Source organism: Aythya marila (assembly GCF_965140915.1).
Source record: "Aythya marila genome assembly, chromosome: 2".
NCBI classification, from domain to species: Eukaryota; Metazoa; Chordata; class Aves; order Anseriformes; family Anatidae; genus Aythya; species Aythya marila.
The window spans coordinates 38,730,867-38,749,597 of NC_139043.1; the positions used below are offsets into that span (position 1 = coordinate 38,730,867).

Below are 18,731 nucleotides of genomic sequence, written 5' to 3' on the forward strand. Positions count from 1 at the left end.
CAGTAGGAGAAAGGGAGAATAATCAAATCTGAAAGAGCATAAATAAAAATAGCAATACCATAAAACAGCGAAAAGACCAACATGCAATTTGTAATGCACATTGAGTTTGTAGAGTAGGGAGTGTGTTCTCATACTTTCTTTCCAGGCTCCTGGGGTCCTGAAAGCATGAGGAGAAACCTTTTTACCATTTCACTTACTGTAGTAGCTAGCACTGTACCTTGGCATATTATCGGGTATCTTGGTATCAGCCTGAGGAAATCACTCATTGCTGTGGAATCAGTTTGTGTGTCTGGTGCTTAACTTTTATCTTTGTATGTCCTCCTTTCCTCTCCCTCGACTTTACCCATTAGACCTTCTGGGCTATGTCTCCATTCTCTCTGGTCACAAAAAGGAGTATATTCCTTCCTGGAAATTTTTTTTTTTTTAGGGAGGAATTTCTAAAACATGATTGAGGAAATACACACAATAACTCTGAAAAAGCCTATCCCCATATTTTAATAAAAAGTCTCAACGTGCACATGACTTAGACCACATACATGCCTGATAAAACAGTCTCCATATTCTAGTTTCCTCTCTAATGGACACCTCCAGGCGCTATACATGTCAATGCCGCCTAAGTATTATCCTGTGATGATATTACTCAGAAAGCGGGGTGCTCATGCTTCAAGCCTAGCCTTCCCCCCCCCGCGTTGTCTGCTAGAGCTGAGAACCGGACGGTTCAGGCCGGGCTGAGGCCCGGAGGAAGGCTCGGCAGCGCCGGGGCGGCGGCTCTTCCTGCGGTGCTCCAGTCGCAGGTGGATGCAGGTTGCTCTTCCCCCATCCTCAGCCCTCCTTCCCGCGGCCTCTCCGCAGGAGGCGAGGAGAGGGGACCCGGGCGGTGCCCGGGGGGCTCCGTGGTCGCCCCGCCCGGCTGCGGGGGCCGGCGGGACCGGGAGCTGCCGAGCGGGGGACTCCCGGCGCCGGGGGCGGCGCGGCGGCGGCGGCATCCCCATCCTCCTCCCCCTCCCTCTCTCCCCGTCCTTTTCTCCCTCCCTCCGCCTCCTTCCTCTCTTCCCCCGGGCGCCCTCTGCACTTTCTTCTCGAACCACCCTCGTAGGCAAACTTTGATGGGGAACCTCGCACCGCGCTGGAAAAATGCCGGTTATGAAGGGATTACTGGCACCCCAGAACACCTTCCTTGACACCATCGCCACCCGGTTTGACGGCACACGTGAGTCCGGGCTGGGGCAGCGGGCTCAGGAAAGGGGCTGTAGGGAGGGCACCGTTTGTACAATGGGAGCCTCCTGCCTCCCATCGGATGATAGGAGCCTTCTGCCTCTTCGGAAGGGGTTTTCTTGGTACCAGAAGTCTGCAAGGAGGAGAGTGAGGCTAGGCAGCTCCTAGCCTCTCCTACTCTCCTGCCTGGCTTATCCTCAGCTTTTCAGGTGAGGAGGATGCTCGGTCCTTTCTCCTCCCGGCCCCCTGCATGGGGGCTGGTGCCGGCAGCCGAGCTGCAGCTGGAGCTGGGATCGCTGTAGGAAAGTTATGTTCTGGGCTGGGGCTTCTCCTCCTGGGCACCGGAGAGGCTGCGGGGAAAAAACAGGTTTCAGAACCTAGGCAGGGCTCTGTCAGGAGGTTAGGGGATTTTTTTTCCCTCTCCTCCCCCCCTCCCCCTCCCCCCCCCCAAACATCACCCTGAAAGCTGACTCCCTGTAGAAGAGGTTCAGCAGCGGCACAGCAGGAGCTGCAGGAGGTTGTTGAGAAAGAAAGCACGGAACAGCCCTTCAGCGGCAGTGTTCGGCTGCAGCACCGCGGACAGGGCCCGGCGGGGCAGCAGCGCCGCTCCGCGCCCCACCGCGCCCTGCTCCGCCCGCGGCGCTCTGCTTCGTCGCGCTCAGCGGCTCCCCAGCAAGGAGCTGCCCCCGCTGCTGGAAGTTGGCTTGCCGTAGGGTTAGAAGTTGTCTGTCTTGAGTTTTGCTGCTTCTTTAATGGGGCTTTTTTTTTTTTTTTAATTTTTTATTTATTTATTTATTTTTTTAGTAAAGAAAAATTGGACTTTGGAAGATTCCTTTTAAACAAATAAATCTAGAGATCCAAAGTAAAAGAAAAAACAAACAGTGGTTTTGAGTTACTCTCAGTACTTTCCTGACTGAAAACGTTGTGATCTAACTGTTTTGGTACCTTATTGTTTATGTCTCTTGGCATTTTCTCAGTGGTTCAATTAGGGTGTGATTAAGACACTGAGCTATTGATAAGTTGTAAAGTATCAAGAAAATATGTGGTCACTGAAATCAATTGTAGAGAAACATAGAACTGTGTTACAACTGCTCTGCTAGTCTGAGGACATGTAGCTAATTGTGATTCAGGGTGTATGTAATTGGTACTTGATTATAAAGCAATCCCTCTTAAGACTACTTAGATGTACCTTTAAATTCCTTTAAATACACTACTCGAAGTCTTTTCCCTTCACCTCTCCGCTTTTTTTATTTCTCTAAATCACATGGGTATTATTTTCTGCGTATTGAAGCATGACACTCTAATACGAGTTTTGTTGCTGGTACTGTTATTTGCCAGAAAAGTAGTTCTTACCTGCTTTGTGCTCAGGACCCTCCCCCCTTTCAATGGCTTCATTTCAAAGAACAGAGCCTATGAGCTGTACACACAAACATTTCACCAATTCCCTTTACTTCTAAAGAGATCCAATTGAACAAACAACATTAATGATGATGTGCAGCTGTTTTACTTCAAAAACAACAAAAAATTAGAAAAATGTCTAGTCTTCGTGTTCTCAGTGACACAAACGGAGAAGTATGGCAGGAAGTCTATTACTTAGCTGATTTCTATGAGCAAATTTAACTGCTTTCTTTAAGCAATAATTCCACCAATCTTCATAGTGTCAGCTGGGCCAATATTTTCTTAAGCAACAGAAAACAGGGCCCATTGTCCTTACAAATCTGTAATGCTAATAACTGATCTACTTTTTCATATATTATATTAGAAAAATAATATAATTAGATATTTATGTACCTCAAGAAAAATATAACACATCATGTTTTTATGTGTTATGTGTTGCTTTGTAAGTAGAAATTCAAAATATGGCATAAATATTAAGCCTAATCTAGAACTTATAACTATTGTGTAACTATTCACACAAGAAATATTCACAGAAGTTCACAAAGGAAGACTTCTTATTAGCTACACAATCAGACATAATAAAGATAATAGAAGTTGTGGAGGATGACACTATTCTGTGGAAAATCAATGTGACTCTGAATCTACTTAATAACATCTCTTTTAGAGGGCTAGGGTAAAAAAAAGAATCAACTTAATGTGCCTAAAGTCTTCTTTTGAAATGAAGTTATGTAAATCAATTTACATCATAATTACACTTAAAATCTTCAGAAACAGTTCATCTCCTTTATTGCTTTGATATGTTTTTTCCATGAAACAGATGGATTTAAATATAAAAATATGTATTCTTTAAGTGACAAGATTTATTTATTTTATTTATTTTCAAATAAAGAAAAGTAGTTTTGCAAAAATTATATACTTATATGAGCATCAGGAGGATACAACAAAACACTTTTTTTTTTGTTTGTTTAAATTGTCTTGGTGGTAGTACTGAGGTTGTTCAGGTGGCTAAAGCTAAGAGTAATAATGATGGCTAATCCTCACAGGATTCTGTCCCATGTATTGCTAGTTTTATAGGTGATATAGAAATATATTCCTATGAAAGGAATATATGGCATAAGGATAAATGGCACTCAACCTGGGACTGTTTCATAAACTGCTTTGACCTTCCACACAATGATATTTAGTGTTAAAATACAGTTTTGTGTCAAAAGGCTTTTTGTTTTGTTTTAACATAGTCTGTAGTTAACAGACCTCCTTTCATTTTAAGCCTCTGGGAAGGATATATTATGTTGTCATCAGTGATAGACTAATCCACCAATGCATCTTTAATCCAGAAGAGAGATAATTCTAATTCTGGGCAACAGTGCAAGAAAGGATTCCAGATAATATTAGAAAATATTCTTTGCTTTCTACAGAACTTTTCAAAAATTCATTCAAATAAGTCTTTCAATTTTACTTTTGCTATCTAATTAGCAATTATAAATTGCATTATTTATAAACTGCAAATATCAAAAAAAGCCTAGATAACAGAACTGTTTGACAGTTATTTCATCTGTCCAGAATTCTCAGAGCAGTTGTTTTATATTGTTATACACATATTACAAATACGTATGCTTTACATGTCAAAACAGTGCTAGACAAAGATTAATGTTGGAGTTAACTCCTGGATATTCAGGATGTCACAGAGATCTACATCTGCAAAGTTGCCATTACCTGCATTGTGTACATGGTAGAACAATATTAAGGATCTATATATCTGAATTTTCTTGGCAGAGCTCTTGGATCTGTTTATGTGCTATTATAATTTCACCTTCTTACAACTCTGAACTATTTTTTGTGTTCTTGACATTGGAGTTGAAGTCAATGTTTTCTCAAAGGGCTATTTTATTTTATTTTTTCCCTTGATAACTAACCACAAGATCATCTAAATGTTTTTTGCCCCTTCTGTTAGAAAAGGGTTTATGTGGTAATTGCTCTCTAAGGAGAAGAAAACAAACAAACCACACTATCAAATGGATAGTGTTTTTTTTATATATATATATATAAATATGTTTATATTTTTTCCAGATTTACCATACAAAATACTGCTTTCAAGTGTTCAAATATGTCATGTATATGGTTATAATTAAAACTCAAAATATTATGCTTGTAAATGTCTGAAATTAATAATTAAAACTTTTGAATGGAAAATTTAGGTGTTTTTGATTCTCATCCTAATTTAGGTTAAGAAAACCATTCAGAAATGGTTGCATGGTATGAAATTCTCTATTACACTTTAACGTTTGTATGTGTGTTCGTTTTATATTTGTATATAATCCCTATGTATTATTTCAGTAGGTAAATCCACACAAGAGGTGGTTGTTTCTGCAAATTTGTGATGCTTACTCAGTGAGCAAAGCTAACAGATGACTTCATCATTTTGTGTGTGTGTATGTATAAATATATGTAAACTAATAGTGATTTTGTATATGGTTATATTATAAAATGACTGAAGTTCTATAATTATCTCTTGTCTATCAAATATATTCAGTTTCCAAATTGTGTACTTCCACATCCTTAGTATAACAATTTCATATGATAACTATAATACGATCATGCTGAGTTAATTCCTTCTTGCTCACTGTCAGTGGTGATAAATTTGATAATTCCTTATTTGTAGAACGACTTCTAAGTTCCATTTTGTTTTCCAATTGAAAATTTACTCAGAGATAAAATAGTGGAACTTTGCAAATGAACAGCAATTTTCATAATACGTTTATGTCCTTACCAATTACATAGTTTCAGTTTTCCAGTTGCTTTAGTCAACCCTAGGAGGGCTTGAAAGGTACTTGATGGAAACATACAAATTAAGTATATCAAAAGTGGTGTTGGTGTGTTTCCACCATCACTGTGGGTTTCCACCACATTGTCTCTTTTGAATAAACCATGGTTGGTACAGAACTAAAAGCTGGTGTATATGATGTTATTCCCAGATTGCAGATCATTTACATCCCTTCCTCCTTCTCTTCTTCACCATCATTTGATTTCTATCTCATTAAAAATAAATTATTAAAAAAAAAAAAAAGGCTAATATCTGCCATGTTGACACAAGATATAGACATTTTCCAATACTCTGTAATCAAATCTCTAGACTAGACAATATGATACTTAATCATTATCATTATTATAAGAAATTCAGAGGCCACTTCTTGACTAGTGCTACCATGGAGTGTTACTAGTGCTACTAGTGCTACCTAGGAGTTTTCTACCAAATGAACGGAAGGAATTGAAACAGTGTCAAGTGTAGGGAAGCAACAGTTGAACAGTGGAGGACGTTATTGATCAAAATCTATGATTAGAGTGGTTCACCTAAAAAAAAAAAAAAAAAAGAGAGAGAGAGAGAGAGAGAGACCAGACAAATGAAAGACTTGAACTATGAAAATCATTGATTAATGCCAAAGGCTTCCACATGGTGACAGTGGAAAAGCTGGTGAGCTGTCTGTCCCCTCTCACTCTGAAGGAGTGGAGGTGTAGTGAAAGATGGTCTAGTTGTTTCTGACACAGATGCAATTAGTTGGCATGAGGGAAATTTCCAAAGCTATTATTCCCTAAACATTCGTTTGTTCTTTTCTTAAGCAGACTACTCTGCCCTTTTGCTTATATTCTTGGACAGGTAAAATAATGTCTTGTTTTGAACAAATCATATATTTGTCACTACAAAAATACGCTGTCAATGCAGGAAAAGATCTTTCTTGTGTTTTGCCCAGAGCACAAAGAAAGCAAATACTTTTCTTTCTGTAAGACACAATCCATGGTGTATCTCACTGTAGCCCTGTTACTTTAAAAATAAATAAATAAATAAATAAATAAAAATAAAAATAAAGTGATTTTGAATAGAACCCGGTGTCAGATGTTGGAATCTGTGTTGTGCTGTTGCTTTTCACTGAAAGTAACAGAAACTAGACTAAGCAGCTATTCAAAAAATATATTCCTCTTCTGTCTGCACAAGTGTTGGGGCTGAAGAACTCATAATCTAAGACTTATTTTGGATGATTTTTGCTCATGGTAACTTCAGATTCTAACTTCAGCTGAAGTTGGACATTAAAGACTGAATTGTGAAGAGATTTAGAGGTATCTTAAGACCATATTTCTTAACTAGTTCTTGTATTAAGGAACTAGTTCAATAAAACAATTGTGCAGGTGCCATTTAAAAATTAAAATCTGAGTTAGTGATTTATGATTTTAAAGAATATGTTTTATTCAATTAGTATGTTATTGCTGGAGAAAATATTAATGTGTTTGAATTGTCAGGTAGTGGTCTATCTTTTCACAGATAGAAAGCTAGAAAAATATCACTGCAGGACATGCATTCAGAAAGCTGTGTAATTCATTAAGTGAACTAAAATACCTTTAAGTCTAAGGTTAATGTTTATTAAAAGAAAGTTAGACTAGTAGCATACATTTTGTTTCAGATATAAATATAAAATCTGTATTTGAATTCAAGACGAACATTAGAAATGTAATAGTGGAAGGGTCATTAAATAAGGGATTTTATTTTTTTTTTTCTTGAATAATACAAGAATATTATCCTCAGTATTATTTCTGAGTGGGATTTTATATATAAGCCTAATAAAACTGACATTCGGTTTTGCTCTCGCTGCATTGTGTGTTTGAAGTGACATATATTTGAATGAATATTACTTTGTTAATGGATTACAGAAGAAACTCTTTAGGGGGTTTCAAACCTTATAAGATTTTTCAGAATTCCAACTAGAGTTAGTTACTCTGTAAATCTATTTATTTTTTCCTGTTCTAAATGTATGGCACTATTTTCTTCTCTGATAAATACGGAAATAAAATTATCTTGTTTTAATATTGCATTTTTACATTCAACATATATTTTATTCTGTTTATATTTTGTTTATACATTCCCATTCTCTTTGGGTATAAAGTAAATGTGTTCAGAGTAGAGTTCAGAGCAAAAGAACAATAGAAATAGACTAAAAATATTGCATCAAGCACAGGTGGACTCCTTACCAAATATGGTATATATGCATGAATGTATAATAGGTCTGGAAATAGATTCTGTTCTGATGTAATGCATTTTTTTTTAAAGAAATATACGTTACTTGTATTGCATTATCTGTGTCCTGAAAAAGGTAAACAATTGCTACAAGAGTAGCAGTTTTTACAAGCTAGTTTAATTTATCATGATGTATTAAAATGACCATGAATAAAGAACAACTACGGAACAACTCTCTCCCAAAGTAATGTTTTTTCCTGCCCGCTCAATCTGAAAATAAATAAATAAATAGTGAAGATAAGAATAGGGGGCAGGGAGAAAGAAAGGAAAAGGAGAAGAAATAAATAAACAAACAAAACATTCTCAACTGCAGACAGAAGAGAGACTTCCTTGACAGTATAAGAACATTCTTTTGGAGTTTCTCTTTGCTAAGTGCTTCAGGATCCCTATGTTTCCAAGGAATGATAATAGCATTCAGATGCTTTGGAGCAGGTGTTGTTCTTAAAATACTGGTGTGTTCAACATTGAAGTCAACTTTAAATATCTTCTGAGCATGCCTAAACTTAATGCTGGTCATCATTTCAATCATTTCAAGAACAGCCAAAGCCATAATTGCATTACGGAAAAAACACTTAGACGAAGGACTTGTTTTAAGAAACGTGGTACATTATCTTGTGATGTTGAGATGATTTGCCTCTTTTCAAGTAAGGGGAGGAATTATTGGTCATTAGAAATTTATTCCGGTGGTATTTGAAATTTTGACTTCCATGAGAAGTGTTCAGGTACAAGTTTTGCCATGGATTTTGCACATCCTTGCCAATAGTTTTTAACGTGTTCACAACTAAAATCTGTCTCTTTCTTAGAGTGGCTGGACCTATATCCCCCTGAATTCAATGAAGTTGTACCTAGGTAAATGAGTGAGGAGTCTGGCCCAAGATCTTGATTAAACTTTTTAATTATGACCTTAACTATTCTTAATTTTTCTAGTGAAGACATTCTAAAAGTATTTATGCACTAAGTACAAATCTTTTCCTTAGTGCTTACTGCAAAACAGAAATACTAAAACTTGTCTGTCTTTCAGATAATATTGATTTATATACTTTTAACAACTGAACAGGAAATACTCTTTTATAATTCACAGTATTTAAAAAAAGAGTTAAAAGAATCTAGCACAGCTTTTAATAGAGAAAATTATTTATAGATCCAACAAATGGGCGGGGGGAAAAAAAAAAAAAGGAAAATCTGTTGTCACAAAATAATTCCATAACTTTATTTCTTTTAATAAAAGGATTGCTAATAAAAATGTAAGTATGTTCATACACTGAGTCTGGGTTAGGCTGGCTAGGGAAAAAAAAAAAATCATGACATGATGTAACATTTCTTTAATAATGGCCTTTAATCATTATTTTTTAATTTTACCATAAAGAAAAATTAATGTAAGAGATCTTGTTAACAAAGAAGAAAGCAATTTTCACTGTTTAGATGTATTTCCTTTGGGAAGATGAGACAGTTTTGAGACATTTATTATACAAAGCTGCAATTGTTCCCCAATGAAGAGAGAAAAACTTCCAGTGTGTCTGTACTGAGATCAGTTTTTCTCCAGGCATTAGTTATGACTGCTAGGAGTCTAGATTCTGGCTCTTAGGACTTTCAAAGGCTGAAAGTTGCTAGGGTTATTTTGCTTTTTCTTTAAGTTAAAATAACAGAAATAGAGATTTATCTGGACATCATGGATGTAATACTTAGTACTACAGCTTTTGTTTTGTGCCCTTTTCATTTTGCCTTTCATCTCCCTCAATAACTTCTGGTATGTGACTAGACATACTTTCTTATTCCAAATGTATAAAAGAGAGCTTATAACTCAGTCATTTTGTCATTTATTTGATTTTTAGAATCCCAAAATTGTCCTAATGCAAATAGCTTGTGGTTTTTGTTGTTGTTGTGTTGTTTTCTTAAATGTCAGATGAATCCTGTGATAAGTATACATAAATTGTGTCTTTTCTTGCATCTTGGAATTAGCAATGATAAGAAATATAATGGGAATACTGCGTTGTTTAAGATGGAAATAACTTTGTAAGGAAAACAAGATTCTCTGTGGAACATTGAACAACTTCTTTGGTGTGTAAAAAAACTTTAACAAGACAATATAAATAGTATATCAGCAATAAGTTGATTTTATTTTATTTTTAAAGCTCCAGATGGCAATACACAATATCATAATCTATGACTTTGTTCTTAATATATGGATTAAGCTTATGAGGTGATTGGACAGTCATTGCATTTACTAAACTGGATTTTTCTTTATTGAGCTGAAAAGTTATGATGCTAGCCAATCTGTAGGCAGTAATAATGACTAGGAGTTTGGACATTTTCTTTTCCACCTCAAGAGCAGAGGGAAGCATGTACCTCTTGAAACCTGACCTTATGGAAAAACATTAGCCATTTCAATAAGTATATGGAAAAGTATAGCTAAGAGACATTGATGTAAGAGGTTGAACTGCACATTTGCTTGAGTTTTCTCAAATTCAGCAGAAGATTTTGGCTCTTCCAATACCACCTTGAAGATTATGGATGTGACAGTGGTTAGAGCACACTACACTCCCTACTCCAGGCAAGAATTTGTTTGAGCAACAAATTCTTGCCTGGAACTAAACAGACATATGCCTTGCAATTGTACTATATCACTGTACTATAGACATATGGTTATATAGTGCAGTAGACATATGTTGCATTGTACTAGATTGAATACTTCTCTAAGGAGAAGGCAGGTAGGCAGACATCAACTACATGACCTCACTGTAGTGCATTCTGAGGCAAAAGCTTGAGGATTTATTCTCTGCACGCTTAGAGGTGTGGTAAAAGCCTTTTCCAAAATTTCAACTGGTAGGATTTACATCCAAGTATTTTCAATAGCTTTGAGATCCATATAAGAATTTGTCACTTTTCTGTCTTTGAATCTGTGATTTTTATCTTCAAATTCATTATAAATTACAAATAATTATTTTTGAATCTGCAGCCAATATCCACGTGACAGATAATAATTTTGAAAAAAAAAAAAAAAAAACAAAAAACAGACTATCCTCCTTTAAAATGTATTAAAAATATTTAGAAAAAATAAGTTATAAGTGACCTTAAGTAAATAATTGATTTCATAAATTTTACTTACAGTATGAACTGAAGCTACAATTGATTTGCAGAGGAGGGTGTAGTCTTGTGTGGTAAAGCATACAGGTCATATTTAGCCAAGAAAGAGAAAAGGATGGAGCAGCTGCTAAGACATTGTGATTGACTGGTGGGATTGCTGAGTGAACAGTGGGGTAGAGCTTTGGAATGAACTAAATGGCAGTAGCACTGTGGGAAGCTTGAATTCTGTTCAGAATATAGCACAGGAAATGCTACTGTAAATGAGTATGGTCATGAGAGTATTAAATGTATTGTCTTCTCAGGGTTGTGGTCCTCCTTAGTTATATGATGGAAAGCTATCCTGGTAGTCTTGGGTGTCAATGTGTCTCCAGTATTTTCTTAGTAAATGTTTAGCCACTAAAACCAGAGAATTAAAAATCTTCATTTTGACATGTTGATTCTAGCTAATGCATGTGAGGGAAGGAAGCAACTAAGAAATAAGTAGTTGACTTGGTGAAAAAATACTAAAAAAAAATGACTATAGCAACTTGAATTATATATTTAAAAAAAAAAAAAAAAGAGGGGAAAAAAAAGGGAAATAAAGGAAAGGAGGAACAGGATTACAGGATTTGGGGGTTGGGGGTAGAAGGGGATGGAGTGGGGGGTGGGTGTCTGTGTTTTGTTTTAACTTATTTTGTCTGTGCATGGATGACTGGATAGCATATGATCTTTGTTTTCCATAAATTTACATATAGAATGTCTGAAATACTTATTTTTTTTCCCCACCACCTCCAGTTCAGTTCAGCACTCTTCCAGTTTCTTATAATGGGTTGGAAAATAACACAGACTAAAAACTGATGGAGATATATCTTAAATATATCAGGAATTGTTTCTCTGTTGTCGCTTGTAAACTTTCTTCTATTTTTTAACTGTGTTTTAGAATCTATGAACAACAATATTCTTAATTTGTATAATATATATGTATATAGAAAATGAGATCTTAGTTTTTTATTTCTGTTGTGTTTTGTTTTTCTCTAAGTTTTCAGATCACTTGAAGGCTATTAATGGCATTAACTTTTCCTGTTTTTTTTTTCTGGAACTTGTGTTTGTTGCATGACTTATTAGTAGATTTTTTGTTTTGTTTTGTTTGTTTGTTTGTTTTTCTTATTAACCCTGGACAATTTATACAGTAATTTTAAAAATGGTATCTCATTTTCTGACACTCATTGGTCTGCAATGTCCACCTTCTGTCGTTCACATTGGATTTTGTTTTCAGATAAGCCTCTGTAGAATATTTAAAATGCATTGTAGCAAGAGCCAATAAGTGTACCTGAATTCAAGCAACACTGCAGATAATCCAGTTGCTTCTACAGTGACAGGAGAGATTAGCAAAGATCTACAAAGCTGTAGGCAGAAGAAATACCTCAGCCTGGGGCTTAATTTGCCAGCTCCCTTGAGCGGGTGGGAGAGACTGCTGTGATTCTCATGTTCACTGCCTGTCCTGCCCCTCTCCAGATGTTCCTGCTCCCACTGTGGGGGTGGATGGATCTGACCAAACAGCTGCTGAGCTGCTCCAGGTAGCTGCCTCTGCTGCAGGGATAGATCAGCTACTTGGGAAGCAATACGGAGTTGCTATAATTCACTGCCCCATGCCTGGAGCTAAGCTAACACTGTTTACTTCCAGGATGCAATCAGCAAGAGAAGTCAGAATGGACAGGTGTAAATTACTGCAGACATTTTAACTCATTAGTCAGAATTCTTATGCAAATAAAACAGGCATCTGTCGAGATGTTTTCGTATTGCTAGGAGCAGGAGCCAGATGGAGACCTAGAGTTTTGGTTTCAGTCGCAACTCAGTGCTAATAACTGAAGCTGATAGTAATTCTAGTAACCAAGAGTAGTAACTCTTGGAGACTTGCATAGAGATTTTGTTCCCTGCACTTAGTTGGAGCTGTCTGAATTGTCTTTTTATTTTTCCCCCCTTTTAGCCTAACTAAACGGAATAATTACATATAGAGAGATGCTTTCTCTTGACCCCAACAGTATCTTCAGGAAAAACAAACAAACAAACAAACAACAACAACAAAAAAATATATATATATATATATATATGTGGACCTTTCAACATTTTGTATTTCACATTAGAGATATACAATCATATATGCAGGTGGTAGCATGCTTAATTACAGAATAAAGCACATTTTAGTCAGAACTAGTTCACGTATTCATCATTCTGCTAAGTAGAGTCTTCAGGGAATGACTGCTAGAACTGTCAGGTTAACTGCAGGCCTTCTGTTTATGTCCTTTGTGGTGAATAATTTTAATTTATTTATTTCTTTTGTGTGTGTGTGTGTGTTAGAGATAAATAGTCATAACCTGATGTGGTATGCATCTCACCTGCAATATAACTGAATGCTGTTGTAAACACTTTATATAAATAGGTATAATCACTCACAATAATTGTGAAGATTTATTCCAATGAACACAACAGAGTGGGGAAAGAGAAAAACAGCTGCTATATGCATCATTATGTAAGGTGCAAATTATAGCTAATTGTCCAATTGATAGTCTTACAGGTGACAAGTGATTAGTACAAGGAGTGTCTTTTCCAGGAAAGCAGGAGACCAAGTTCAGGGAATTATTAGCCATATAAATAAATAAATAAATCTGGAGTTATAGTAATTCATTCACCTTTAACCCTTATTCATCTTTTTAAAACACTTTTCCTTTTTATGAATTCTCTGTAGGCAGAGTCTGAATAGAAGAAAGACAAAAGCCAGAAAGCTCAGTGACAGAAATACTGTATGACCGACACCATGATGGATAGATCTTAATAAGCTAAGTTTTGGGAGATGAGTGAAATAATTACAAGTAAAGCAAAGAGGTTAGAATTAATTGGGGAAATTGCAGTAATATTATTTTTTTCCCCAGTCTGCTATGGCTGTTATGTCATTTTCTATGAACTGTCAAAAAAAAAAAAAAAAAAAAAAAAAAACCTTCCAGGTTTTTTTTTTTACAATAAAAGGATAGGAGACATATTCTGCCACCTTTACACACCCTGTTTTAGTTTGGACTGATTATCTAAGATAAGCAAAAATGAAGGGAAAGAAACAGGTTTTTATGTTTCTGGTATGAAAGTATTGTCTCTTAACCTTTATAACAGAAGTAAATAAAACTTATTGCTCATAATTAATTAAATGCACACAGTAATTATTCTAATAAAAATATTTATCTAAAGTAAAGTTAATGAGAAAATCTTTGTAATGGTGTTTCTTAGGTTGCTCTATTTTCAGCTATTGAAGTTTAACATAGTGCTATGAGCAGCATGGGGATTTTCTTTCATCTGTTTAAATGCTTGGCATGTTGAAGTAGTTTGCAAAGCACTTGAATGTTTTGGTGTTCATTTATCATTGCTAATTTTCAGCTACCTAGGAGAGTTTGTGAATGGTACAATGCACTAAATATAATAATAGAATAGCTTGATCTTGAAAGCAGGTCCTTGCTGATAGTTTTTTTTCAGGCTTGGGAAGCAAAGTTTGTGGCAGTAAAGCACTGCAGTGAGTATACATGTTGTGGGGAAAAAGAAAAAAGAAAAAAGAAAAAAGAAAAAAGAAAAAGAAAAGGATCTATGTTGCTCGAGGCACCTTACAAATATCTTCTCTGATACATTAAATAGTGTCAAAACAGTGTCATCTTTGGCCACAAGGCACAGAAATATCTGTTGGGTTGAGGGTGTGAAGTTGTAAATGCTCTCCAGATAGACAGTCCAACTATATATGACATCCCGTTTTTCTGTGGAGAAGCACCAATTCATCCCTTGTTTCAGAAGCTCATGTGCCAGATTAATATATGATTAATAAATCGACATCAGGGCTGGTAACTACATTGACAGGTTGGGCACCTGACAGGAAAGGGACAGAGGTGCTGTTCTGCATGAGTTTCAGGCCTATGGGCTGGGATTAAGGGACCAGAACTAAGAGCTCTTCTCTGTAAGAAAGTAAAAACATCCCCAGGAATAAAACACATCATGTCTGCAGAAGTTCTGTTTCTTTCTGCCAGTGTTGCTATTCTAAGGGTTTGTTGTCTTTAAATCTATAATGCTTACAGAATGAGCTTGTACTTATACCTAGAATTAAGCATATGGTGTTACAATGGGAAGACAAGAGAAAACACAAACCTGTTGCTCTGAACTAACTGAAGAATTTACAATTCTTCACAATTACTTCACAATTTAATAATCTGGAATTTTGGCTCAATTATACAATTCTTCTCATGTCTTAAGCTTAAAATAGTTCTCAGAAGCCTTATTTTTATTTGTTTTCTTGCTCAGGAAAACCCATGATAATCAAAATTGTTTCAGGACCTCTATTAGCATGTAAATAATTCTGTTGCTTATGCATAGTGTTAAAGCACTTGATAATTGCAGCTGAAGAGAAATAGAAAAGTTAGAAGAATGAGGGATATATCTTATTTCCACAAGTACAAACTACTACCAAAATTACAGTTATGAGTATACCACAATCAAAAACAACCTTTGCACCATAGGTATATTTTACACCCTTAATTCTTTCTGTAGGATAGTTACTTCATGTAACTATCATATGTGGGAAGTGTGTTTCCATCCTTATCCTGTATTTCCAAAATTACTCTTGTAAAAAATATTTGAACGAGACCCAGTCTAGCAGAACATGTTTCAGCTCAAACTACACTGGTGACAAACTAGAAGGAAGAAAACAAAGAACTAGACAATCTAGGTCACAGAAAATTATCTTGCATTAGAAATAGAAAATTGCTCCATTTTTCCAATCTTGGAATGTTCTCAGTTACAGACCTTCAAATAAATGAAGAGGATTTTTCATGACAAGGGATTTGTAACAACCTACAGTATGATGAAAATGTGACTATAAAGAGGAATTCTATCTTTACTCATAATGTGTATCCACCATAACATTAATGTAATGGTCAGTCAGCAGAACTTTATTTTAAATATTTTCTAAATGTCCAGGGGAGGAAAAAGTTCCTGTAAAAATATACTTTCTACTTTTCAGAATATTCTTCCAATAATTCAGCCTTCAAACTAAGAGTGAAAAGAAAATGACATAAACCTTTTTATTTAGGGATAGAACACATAGGGAAGTGACTGTTAAACAAGCTTAATGTAAAAATGTGACAATAATTAATTTACATATTTTACCATATTGACGTTTTTTATTTCATAACTTTAGGATTACTATGTTGTATTCTGGCATATTTGTGAATCTTCAGAAGCACATGAGGAGTCATTAATGGTTTTTAGTGGTATTGACTCAATTTTCTAAGGCACTGCTGAATTTGTTTTCAGTCTAATGAAAACAAAATTTTAACTACTCAAAATACAGTGAGGTGTCATGGTTTGTATTCCATTTTGCCCTTGACTCAGCTTGTGTGAGTTGGAACATTCTTTTTGATAAGTATGAGAGAGCTGTCCTCAAGTTGTGGGGGTGTTCAGCTGCTGACTTGTTTGCGAAGCTAACTGTATAAGTACTGAGACTTTTTATTTCCATAAATAATACACTAGTTTCATAGGTGTCACATGGGAATTACAATGTCAACATGAGTTCTCCAACGATAACCTCGGTAATAAGAAATGTGAACTTTTAGACTCTAGACTTGAACTGGTCATTTCTGATAGGCAGTGATCATGGGATTCAATTGAAGAGAGATCTAGAAAGTTTCTTTGTATATATATTTTGTTGTTATTGTTTTTCTAAGTATTATTTTGTTGCTTAATTTTGCCAAGTGCTGAAAATTTAATATCTAAATATATTAATGTATCAGATAAAAAAATCTGTCTTTGGCTGTTGTAAATATGTGAAAGGAGAATGAGTGATTTTTGGTGCCAAACCACAAGTGAAGCCTTGTTCCCCCCTGAGTTAAGCTCCTATATGAATTTTCTGAAATCCAATAAAGCCAAGCTGACACTGAAACTTTGTGAAAACTAGGCATTAATAATTTCTCTTCTAGCTGTTTTATGAAGCTGATTGTAACATCTCAGCACGCTTCAGACCTCTTCTCCACTGGTAAATATTGCTGAAGACTGGCAGTGTTAAAAAAAAAAAAAAAAAAAAAAAAGAATAGATGGGGGGATTCAGGTATTCATGGGGGTATTCATTTACATGTGTTCCATATGCTTTGTTATTAAAAAAAAAAAAAAAGCAACACGTTAAAAGTTTGCAAAACACTTAGTGAGCACAAACAATCTATAGTAGTTTAGTACCACCTTTTATAACACTCAGAAACATTTGCTTAAATGACTATGCACTGATGGTTTCCGATTTCAGGCATTTCGCTGACGTATCCTAAAAGAAATGCTTGATCCTGTATTCTCAAACTATTTCTGTGAGAGAAGAAATGAATCAATTAAATTGGTGAGATGTATAATGGTTATATAAGGTGGTTGTCCTTCCTTCTACTATAGATATGCCTTAGAACTGCCTTCCTCCCTTTTTAGCTAACAAATTTCTTAATGTCTTCCTCATAAATGACTTAAGATGAGTTTTGTGTCAACCTTACTGATGAAAGAAGCTCTGAAAGGTATGGCAAAATGGATACTTATTATTATTTATTTATTTATTTAACTGGTTTAAATTGTTTACAAATAGAGCCATGGAATCTGTTGTTCTCTCTTTTGACTGCAGAGGGATTCTTTCATTCTTAATCTTTAATTCTTCTTGGATGCACCTTGGAAGTCTAAACTAGATCATATGACTATGCTTCATAACTGCACAGGACTTGTGTTAAGAATCTCCTAACAGTTCCTCTCAAATCTCTCGCATCTGGAAACAGTGGAACCAGTTATGTTTAAGATCTGTGTTTGTTTGTTTGTTTTCTGCTTTTACAGAAGGATCTTATGTAACATTCTCAGAACTGTGACTCTTTCTCTTAAGAAGGTTGATGAGAAGAACAAAATAGGGTGGTCAAAAGCAAGGCTACATTTTTGTCTTTTTTTTTTTAAATACACCTGTAAAATAGATGGAACTTGAGCTAATTTTATCAATACAAATTATTAACTAAGTTAACTGGAATACTTTATGTGTTTGAAACAGCTTAGAAATAAATGACACTTAAAGGAGTCATCTAGCAACATTCATTTTTACACTATTTCAGCTAAATCATATATTAGAACACAAAATGCAGGTGGGGATAGATATGATGTTTTTGAGAAAGAAGACAAATTTGTATCCACAAATTTAGTTAATCTGTGTATAAGGAGGGCTTTTTTTTAGGTATGTGCAATTCTAGGTAACCAACTGAATATAAATATAATATATTCTCTGATAATTAAACCATGGCTGGAAATATACTTGAATATGATCCTCCTGATTTAGTCAGTGGATCAGAGTCCAGTTCATATTTATATTTATTTTAAAATACTAAAATAACTACTGGTCTGATGACCAAGGAATACCACATTGCAAGATACTTCATGCAGTCTTTGCAGTCATGCAATCTTTGAGTTTTCTCCATGAAAAACATTTTCCAATAGCAACATTTTTTGATATACAGTGTCAGAATACCCTGTGCTTATGATGCTCTCTGTTGTTCTACACACTGTTGAAATTGCTGTTAAACTAGTTCCCACGTAAACTGAATAGCCTTGTATGCCATTAAGTATTCTAATTGTTATCTACATTCAGGATAAGCTATGTATTTGTTTTGTGCATTTATAACATAAAAATCAACATCACAAAAAAAAACAATTGTTATTAAAGTGTGTGAGGTTCAACTATTTCTTTCAGAACTGGTGACTCTGGAGTGCCAGAATCTTATAAATAGAGAGAAAAAATAGGAGTGTTTGCTTGGCTTAACCTGTTTTTAAGCCTTTATTTATGCTTCCATGTGTGGAAATCTGATAATGAGAAACAAGCCTTCCTGACAGTTCTCAATATACAAATACAAAATTGTTTATGCATTATCATCACTGATGAGTCAGCATGCAATTTATAAGTTGTAGC

General features: G+C 35.4%; 1 protein-coding gene across 1 annotated transcript in view; it reads left to right on the plus strand.

Moving 5' to 3' along the window:
• Positions 1-1,134: 1,134 nt before the first annotated feature.
• KCNH8 (potassium voltage-gated channel subfamily H member 8) overlaps positions 1,135-18,731 on the plus strand; it is a gene marked incomplete at both ends in the record, with an annotated part of 180,771 nt that continues 163,174 nt past the window's right edge. The window contains one exon of the mRNA XM_082753902.1: positions 1,135-1,210. Within this exon, the coding sequence (XP_082610028.1) occupies positions 1,135-1,210 (76 nt within the window). The remainder of the gene's footprint in view (positions 1,211-18,731) is intronic.